The 10,071-nt window shown below is 39.8% G+C and overlaps 1 protein-coding gene across 1 annotated transcript; it reads right to left on the bottom strand.

Annotated features, from left to right (window-relative positions):
• Positions 1-2,025: 2,025 nt before the first annotated feature.
• On the bottom strand, positions 2,026-4,385 carry LOC136846366 (uncharacterized PE-PGRS family protein PE_PGRS10-like). The gene is made up of 2 exons (XM_067117166.1): positions 4,368-4,385; positions 2,026-3,743 (listed from the first exon to the last, which is right to left on the bottom strand). The coding sequence occupies exons 1-2, from the start codon at positions 4,383-4,385 to the stop codon at positions 2,151-2,153; spliced, it is 1,611 nt and encodes a 536-aa protein (XP_066973267.1). The 3' UTR covers positions 2,026-2,150.
• Positions 4,386-10,071: the final 5,686 nt, after the last annotated feature.

Raw genomic sequence — 10,071 nt, 5'->3', positions numbered from 1 at the left:
ATAATATTCTTTTGAAGCTTGAATTTCAAGTCAATGGCCCCTTTGGTGGGCTTGTTCCATATAAATAGGTTTCATCTTCTGAAGAATAATAATAATAATAATAATAATAATAATAATAATAATAATAATAATAATAATAATAATAATAATAATAAGAAGAAGAAGAAGAAGAAGAAGAAGAAGAAGAAGAAGAAGAAGAAGAAGAAGAAGAAGAAGAAGAAGAAGAAGAAGAAGAAGAAGAAGAAGAAGAAATACTTGAAGTATGTTGCTATCTTTCTTAATCATCTATTACAGACCAAATGTCTATTGGCAGGTGAATGAAGCCACAAGGCTACAAAAATATCGTTCTCTGTTTAAAACCAGACAATGAAATCATTTAATGATTCCTGTGTCTGTGTATAAAGACACAGTGGCAAGAATCACTCCAGGACACGGCGTTCTGAAGTCATTGAACTCACCGAAAGAAATGGTAATATCGCAACCAGTTGTCACAACAACAACAACAACGAGGTTATCCATGATTTACTCAAAAGAAAAAAAGAAGAAAAACATGCTGAGTCGGTAATGCAGTAACTGTGACAAGACTGGGTTCGTGGTCTTTCATTATATGAATCAAGTGAAACAATGAAATGTTTGCCGCCATGACTTACCAACGCAGCAGTGGCAATGTCGTGCCCGTGATCCTTATGCTTTGACCTCGATTATGAAACTGTTTCCCCCTCACCCCAAACCCCCTCCAGGCACAATCAATTTAGCTTTTGGTGCAACTTGATTTTCAGTTCCTTTTGTTGAAGGATGATGTCGTGATATTGATTTGACAGTATTGTGCTAAGTTTTCCCGAGAGAGTCTTTTGAAAGCCTGGAATTCATCAGATCCCAAATCATCAAAGAATTTTTCAAGCAGGTCATGATTCTCCGAGCACTACTTTTACGATGTTTTATGATGGCTCCATCCATATTCAGCAAATGATTTATGGTTTCTTTGGCGGAAACAATACGATGAAGATCACCTGCTGATGAACGTAGCTCCTTTCTCCAAGATTTCGGTGATTTCCTTTTATAAACATATCCAGGTTGTTTTTTTTGTACCTCAAGGAAGAAATGGATTCAGCTGAAGAAATATCTTACTTGATAAATTCCGGAGGTTCATTGAATATTCAAATCACTTACAGCTAATCCTTACGCTCAGTCCATCTGCATCTTCCACTGAATGGACGGGTTCAACTTGGAGCTTCTTATCGGCAAAAAAAAAAAATGTTTATTTGTCCTTTTAAGGTGCAAAAGAAGATTTATTGTGTAACGAGGCTTCTGTTGAATAAATTCTCCAACGTTAGGAATCCTACAGCATGCATTTATATGCTCGATTAACTTGATTTATCTGTTGTTTTCATGTACTTAACAGGAATTATGTACAAGGGTTTATCTTCATAGACTTGGTTTTCACATTTCACATTTCTAAACTTTCCCGTATTTTTTCTCGTCAGTATATGATAATTTTCGCGCTTATTTTCGCGCTTATTTTCGCGCTTATTTTCGCGCTACCTGCAGCGGCAGCAAAAACATAAATTCCCAGCATTATGAACCCTTATTTTGTTCAATTAACTTCATGTATGTATGACTGCAATGCTGCAATGTAACAGATTTCTTATTCATCCGGGAAATATTGAGCAGTTACGTCAATTAATTTTGCTTTGGCGCTTAGTAGAGACTTTGCCGTTTAAGATAATCCTTTGTATATTATGTTTGCCTCTTTCTGTTGGTAATATATGTCGTTTTGATCGTGATTTCCATATTCTCTTTCGTGACTTACGTTTATAAATGTGCCTTTGCGTTGCAGAAGTAAAAATTCCAAGAATTGTGATCTATTTTACATTTTGATGAAGCTGTTTTGATATCTGCAGTAATATTACTCTTTTAGTTTTTACCTATTAAGACATTTTACATTAAATCTTTATTCTTTATTTTTTAACATTTGCTTCAGTTGATATAAAATGTCCGTAGGGGGCGAGTAACAAAACGTCAGTATAATGATAATCTCCAGGCAATGTAATGTAGTTTACTTAACACAATCAACAATCATATAACAAATTAAAACAACGAGGTAAGAAAACTTCACATGAACAAGAAGGCAAGCACATTAATGTTTCTGGTTAACCGTAAAGCCCAGTGGAGGTTGGTGGAACCGCCCCTGGAATGACCCGGCCACTGGAAGAAGGTCTAACCACCCCAGATCTGACACCGGCACTGGATGAAGTTCCAGAGCTTCCAGAGGTTCCAGGAGTACCGGTCCTGCTCCCTGAGGCTCCAGAGGTTCCGGTGAGGATGGCTTTGCTGACTGATCCACCAGAATTCCTGTTGCCACTGTGAGAACTGCCACTAATGTTGGTGCTGCCATAAAGACCTCCAGTGGATCCGCCTCCAGCTGCTCCACCCTGTGATCCTACACCAGCTGCTCCACCATGTGATACCACTCCAGCTGCTCCACCAAATGATCCCACTCCGGCTGCTCTACCCTGTGATCCTACACCAGCTGCTCCACCAAATGATCCCACACCAGCTGCTCCATGTGATACCACACCAGCTGCTCCACCAGATGATCCCACTCCAGCTGCTCCACCAGATGATCCCACACCAGCTGATCCATATGATATCACTCCAGCTGCTCCACCAAATGGTCCCACACCAGCTGCTCCATGTGATCCCACTCCAGATGCTCCATGTGACACCACTCCAGCTGCTCCACCGTGTGATCCCACTCCAGCTGCTCCACCTACTGATCCACCTCCAGTTGTGCCACCAAATGATCCGCCAACAGCTCCACTACCTGATCCAATTCCTGCGGCTCCTCCAGAAAATCCGCTTGAGGAACCACCACCCAGAACTTGCCCCACGCCTTGAGAGACAGCGCTGTTGAGGGCAGTCTGAAGATCAATGCCGCCAGGCAGAGTTGGGTTTTCGCCATCACCGTAGTTGACAAAGAAGACTTCTGGTTGGGTCTTGGCCGGAGCTGGAACGTTGATGACCCTTTGCCCTCCCACAGTAGTTCCCTGCTGCAGGACGTAAACAATATTCTTCTGCTGGGGCGGTGGTACCACTATGGGATCCTGACCGCCAGCGTTTTCCGGGACTCGTACAAAGATGACGTTGTGTTCGACCTTTGGTGCTGGGATGTTGGGGAGTGGTCCAGCCGAGCCGGTCTGCTCGCCAGCGGCAAAAATGTAAACATTGCGCGAGACTTCAGGAGTTACACATCTGCCATGATGAGCAACCTGTCCACCAGCACAAGAGGTTGTCCCGTGTCCTGATAGAGCGCCACTTGTACTTACGCCAGAGGAAACAGATGCCCCACCAGTACTTACACCAGAGGATACAATTGCTCCACCAGTGCTTACACCAGAAGAAACAGATGCCCCACCAGTACTTACACCAGAGGATACAATTGCTCCACCAGTGCTTACACCAGACACTACAGATGTCCCACCAGTACTTACACCAGAGGATACAATTGCTCCACCAGTGCTTACACCAGAGGGAACAGATGTTCCACCAGTACTTACACCAGAGGATACAAACGCACCACCAGTACTGACACCAGATGACTCAAATTGTCCAGTGCCCACGCTAGAAGATACCGCTGGACCCCCACCAGGAACCACATTCAAGAAACCACCAGGAACACCTTGCCCAGGACCAGGTCTATAATTGTAAGTACATTCTGCTGCTGCCAGCAGAGATACGAGAATCTGAAAATGGAAAAGGAAAAAGATTAAAAAGTCGAAACACCACTTAAAGTTTTGAAGAGATGTTACAAGAAAAAAAGATTACAGACATTAGGAAATCAGTGGTTTCCAAAAACGGTTCCATTAATATAGTTTTGTTAAAAGCCGCATGGAAACTGTTCTCGTCATAATGATATAAAGATGACGTTTCCCACGGCTTGGTTTAGTCTCAAATTCGTATCTAGAAGTAATTTAGCAACCAGTCATTTATTGCAAAAAAAGATGGTGGATTATTGGTTAATATAAGGATTGCCTAATTCTTAATTATCATCAGTATTTCATTGAAGACTGTATCGTAAAATGCATTTAGGGCATTTGTTTTCTTCCATCTTCCTCGTTTTATATTGCTCCTCATCGTTGAAGGTAACAGCTCTATGAATACGCAAATATGTCACTGTGATTATAAAATTTTCCCAGATTGAAATAACATTAAAATGAGAATGATTCAGTGGTCTGAGTAGAAAAAGTCACGAACACGTTATTCGGATTTATATCAGTGATTCTAAAACACCCTACAATCAAAGGAATCCCTTTAACCAAAGGAATCACCGTAACCAAAGAAATACTATAATCAGAGGAACCACTCACCAGCACCATATGCTTCATGGCGGAGGAGAGAACGCGTTGTGGCACGGAGATGCTAAAGCAACTATGCGTATATATATACTGCTCCTCAATCCTGCTCTCACTCTCCCTCGATATCCCTCTGTCCGTGCAGACTCCACCTATCCCTCAGCCCACCTCAACTCACTCCAAACAAAGACAGGTCCAGCCACTTTCTCCTCTCTTTTTCCTCCTTTGCTTGAACTTTCTTTTTCGAAAAGGATTTGGTGGTGTGGCCCTCGCTCGCCGAACCCGAAATGCTGATCGGGTGTTTTGGATGGGCCGTTGCAAAGGTAAAGAGATCCCTATCATCGACAGCCAGGCTCATTTGCTTCAGACTTCTTTCTTATCAATGGTTAATGATAGGATTTCTCAAATGAGGCAATCAGTCAGTCAGTCATTTTGTTGGTAAAAAGGAGGCACATAATCTACAGAATCCTACAGATTCCTTCGCTGCATAGTAATATCTTCTTTTTTAACGTGCTTTTTCCCATTTTTTATAAGGGGTAAGCACGATGCCTTATATTTGAATATTCCCTGGCCAGACCCTTTCGCAGACTCGTTTATTCCTTGTCAATGCTTTTCGTCCAGAATAAAATTGCCAAAAAGAATTGTATTTTCCGCTTAAAGAATGTCTTTCCCGCTTTAAAAAAGTCTTAAAAATTTATTTCCCACTAAAAAATTTATTTCCCACTGATAAAATGTATTTCCTACTAAGAACGATGTATTTCCCACTAAAAGCAATGTAATTCCCGCCAAAAAAAAGTCTTTCCAGCTAAAAAAAAAAAAAAAAAATATGCATTTCAGGCTAAACAAAAATGTGCATTTCCAGCTAAAAAAAAAAAAAAAAAAAAAAGTCTTTTCAGCTAAAAAAAAAAAAAATTGCATTTCCAGCAAAAAAAAAGTTTTTCCAGCTAAAAAAAATATGCATTTCCCCTCTAGAAAAAAATGTCTTTCCAGCTAAAAAAAAATGCATTTTTCGCTAAAAAGGCTTTCTAGCTAAAAAAAAAACAAAAAATATATGCATTTCCCGCTAAAAAAAAAAAAGTCTTTCCAGCTAAAAATAACAAATATGCATTTCCCGCTAAAAAAAAAAAAAAAGTTTTTCCAGCTAAAAAAAAAAAAATGTGCATTTCCCGCTAAACAAAAAAAAAGTCTTTCCAGCTATAAAAATATGTATTTCCCTCTAAAAAAAGTCTTTCCAGCTAAAAAAATATGCATTTCCCTAAAAAAAAAAAAAAAAAAAAAAAAAAAAAAAGTCTTTCCAGCTAAAAAAAAATATGCATTTTCCCCCCAAAAAAACTCTTTCGAGCTAAAAAAAAAAAAAAAAAAAAACAAATACGCATTTCCCGCTAAAAAAAAAAAGTCTTTCCAGCTAAAAAGTGCATTTCTCACTAAAAAAAAGTCTTTCCAGCTAAAAAAAAATATGCATTTCCCGCTAAAAAAAAAAGTCTTTCCTACTAAAAAATGTACATTTCCCGCTAAAAAAAAGTTTCCAGCTAAAAAAATGTGCATTTCCCTCTAAAAAAAAAAGTCTTTCCGGCTAAATAAATATGCATTTCCCGCCAGAAATGTATTTCCCGCTAAAAGAAATGCATTTCCCGCTAAAAAAAAGTCTTTCCAGCTAAAAAAAAATATGCATTTCCCGCTTAAAAAAGTCTTTCAAGCTAAAATTGTCTTTCCCGCCAAAAAATGTATTTCCCGCAAAAAAAGGGGTCTCCCCACTGTCTTTCCCGCTAAAAAAAAAAAAAAAAAACATAATAAAAGTCTTCCACACAAATAGAAAATTTTATTCCTGCTGGCAAATATTTCTCGCAAAAAACCTTTCCCACACAAATCACGTAACGTTAATATTTCCGATCTTGTTTTGAATACAGTTATAAGCCTCTCTCTCTCTCTCTCTCTCTCTCTCTCTCTCTCTCTCTCTCTCTCTCTCTCTCTCTCTCTCACATCAGAAAACAGAACTTCATTACTATGAATAAAGAGTCCTTGGTTGGGGAAGGCGAAACTCCCAAGATCCTGAACTCTCTCTCTCTCTCTCTCTCTCTCTCGCAGAAAAAAAACTTCATCGCTATGAATAAAGAGTCCTTGGTTGGGGAAGACGAATCTCCCAAGATCCTGAACTCTCTCTCTCTCTCTCTCTCTCTCTCTCTCTCTCTCTCTCTCTCTCTCTCTCTCTCTCTCTCTCTCTCTCCCTCCGAAAAAAAGATGAAGATCCAAAGATCCCGAAGACAATAAAAAACGTACCAACTCTCAGATACCTTCCCCTCCCCCGTCCCTCCTCCCCCCACCTACCACAACGGTGTGGGGCCAGCTGAAGGTTAGAGCGAGTACAATCATGCATAATAATATCGTTATACGCAAGGCTCCTCTCTTCCCAGCTCGTCCTTCAAGCATAATGGGAAGATGCTCGACCACTTTCGCTTTTTAGTTTTTCTGAATAGAAAACTGTTGTGCCGGCTTTGTCTGTCCGTTCGCACTTCTTCTGTCCGCCCTCAGATCTTCGAAACTACTGAGGTTAGAGGGCTGGAAATTGGTATGTTGATCATCCGCCCTCTAGTCATCAAGCATACCAAATTGCAGCCCTCTAGCCTCCTCAATAGTTTTTATTTTATTTAAGGTTAAAGTTAGCCATAATCGTGCTTCTGGCAACGATATAGCATAGGCCACCACCAGGTTGTGGTTAAAGTTTCATTCGCGGCGGCACATACAGCATTATACCGAGGCTTCCGAAAGATAGATCTATTTTCGGTGGCCTTGATTATACGCTGTAGCGGCTGTACAGAAACCTAGATTGCGCCGAAGAAACTTCCGCGCATATTTTCCTTTTTTCTTTTCCTCCTGGGAGCAGACGGGTACAGATGTACACCTTTCAATCGGAGAGATTTTTCCTCGCCTCCTCTCGAACCGGAATTCTTACGCCATAGCAGATCTCGGCAAACAAAACATTCCTTTGGTTTCACTGAGATTCTATAATAGAATGCCTTTTTTTAGTGATGTTTCTCAGTTAATAAGTATAGTCCTTATATTCCTTCGGTTTTACGAAGATTCTGATATTTAGTTCTTCTTCTGGAAGTGTTTTGTACTGAATAATACAGCAGAAACACTGAGATATATGAAAAATTCCTTAGTTTATTGTTGTGGTAGTTACATTCGCTTCAGAAAGATTTGGCTGAGTTTATTTACTTTCAGCTACGTATTTGATAGACATAGCAACAGCTTGAAGACTTTCGTTAATATATTTCTCTCTCGATTTCCTTTACCATTTCCTTGCCTCCTCATCATCTTGCATTTCCTAAGAAGGGGAAAGAGTCAAACTTGAAGACCAAAACACTATAAAAAAAAACCTGTCCTTGTATCTGAAAGAGGGATCACACTTTCACCCAAAGCAAATGCGACGCCAATGTCCGGTTTCTAAGTGTTACTCAGAAGCCTTTGATTGGTTCATTTCATATTTACTCACTTTTTTCTCCTCGATATATAAATATCCAAAGGATCTCTCGGGCGAGAGATAATATTTGAAAGTCTCATTACCTCGTTCGGTGTAAGATTTCCGCCAGGGTAAGAGATAAGGACCTGGTTTTTTTTTATCTCCTTATCTGAGGTAACGTCTTGATAGATTTATTGGGAATGCCTACAGCTTCATCTTCGATGCAAGAGACGAAGATTATTTGTTCATGTCATCTCGGAATACCCTAAGTGAGTCTTAGAGACAGAAAGGTCGTCCTGGGGTACTACGTTACGATCTTCTGCGATTGCGACTAGTCGATACCAAGAGGCTGTGGCGATTTTATGCGATTTTTCCATAAGCATTATTAAAAGGTTGCGGCCAAATATTAAGACTGGTTTTACATGATCTCATAAGACTTTACAGCAATACTACCTCACGAACATCTCTCTCTCTCTCTCTCTCTCTCTCTCTCTCTCTCTCTCTCTCTCTCTCTCTCTCTCTCTCTCTCTGTGCGCCGGTCTTTCGTACGGAAGGTAATGGTGGCTAAAAATCGTAGGATAATGTGTACGGAGTACCATGATAGTAATAAGGCAATCGGAGTTATGTGTAGTTTCGGTGAGGGTAGGGGTAAGGGGACCCTTACGATATCATATAGTATTTTATTTTCTTAAGCAGTCTTTTACTATTCTTTTTTCCCTTTCCCATCATTTCTGCTCCTACCCTACACGCTTTGTTCTTGTTGTAAAGACGACGGTATAATTGAAATAAAATGATTTTGTCTATGGAGTCTCAAGCCACAAAAGCAAAGAGGACCCACGAGAAAAATTAGAGATTCCCACCTTGAGGCACCGCACGCATATAGATGAACATCATTCCCTCACAGAGCCAATGAACTTAGCCAAATCAAAAAGCGTTGCCATGAAGTGCAAATGATATCACTGAAAGACGTCAGACCGCAAACCCTTTTTTGTTTATCTGTAAGTATTATTCGCTTCAGTATCCCTTAACCCCTTTGTAGCCGACAGATATTGGCCAATCGCGGAGGATCAGAATTTTATCGATACATTCGCGTCAGTGCCACAGAAGTTTATGTCCCGTTACGTTCACTTTGGTGACTCATACAGGAATATCAAAATCAGATAAGCAGAGTGGCGAAGCTACAATACCAGCAATCGTTTTCTGTCTGGATATTTATGCTGTAGTTGTTGACTGATTGATTGCAGTTGCGTTGGTTATTCTCTTAACGTGGCTTTGGCAGAACAATCTTGCATTCAAGGGGTTTTGTCGTAAGAATTAGTTAAAATGTAATTTGGAAGAAGCGCACGTCCAGATTAGGTTCAGGGAAAATGGCTATACTGCTTTGGTGAATTTTAAAGCTAAACTTTTGGATATTTAGTCTTGTGCAGAATTAAGTTCTAACTGACTTGTACTGTAGAGAAAGTGTGAGACTTTTATTAAGAAAAAAAAAAACTTTTACCGAAAAAGCCATCCTCATTCCGAAAAGCAGCAAATGAGAAAGATTTTATCAACAAAAGAATTGGTAATTTTATCAATAGACTTAATCGGTGGCTGTACATGGTGCCTGGATGATCAGTGAGAGGCGTTTTTACTTATTTTTTCTGTTTTTTTTTTTATGTTGTTTAAAACAGCTTACTTCTTATGTATTTACATGTTAGTATTTCGTACAACACAGCTTCAGTTCCAAGCTCAGACAGTTGGCGAAGACTGGAGTCAGGAAGAGAGTCCGTTTGTAAAACATATGCCAAAATAAATTATGAAATGAACCGTTCAGTAGTATTAGGTAAGAAGAAGAAGAAGAAGAAGAAGAAGAAGAAGAAGAAGAAGAAGAAGAAGAAGAAGAAGAAGAAGAAGAAGAAGAAGAAGGAATGATTAATAACAAAAACGTTGACCCATTTGGATGACTTTGTTAAGGACAGAAATTCTACCGAGAATCCAATCGTTACCTGAAGTTCAAAGAGAAATTCTCCGGCGTTTTCCTTCGTACAAACGTTTTATGTTAATAACTTTAGAAGAACAAAAAAAGGATGTCAATTTTATCGAAATATCCATCCTCAAGAATAAACACCAAGAACTCCACCGAAGTGTCCAAGACACACTCTCGGGTCATTGAAGCAAAGAACCCATTAGTCAGCAATAACTTCCTTTTGTCGTTTTTGTCGCTCCATGGGGCAATCCCAAACCCCCTGGAGGTCCCGTGAGGTCCCGTGAGTGGCAGAG

This window comes from Macrobrachium rosenbergii, chromosome 15, assembly GCF_040412425.1.
Source record: "Macrobrachium rosenbergii isolate ZJJX-2024 chromosome 15, ASM4041242v1, whole genome shotgun sequence".
Lineage (NCBI taxonomy): Eukaryota > Metazoa > Arthropoda > Malacostraca > Decapoda > Palaemonidae > Macrobrachium > Macrobrachium rosenbergii.
Note: the sequence above shows the minus strand (reverse complement) of the source record. Positions and strands in the feature narration are given on the sequence as shown.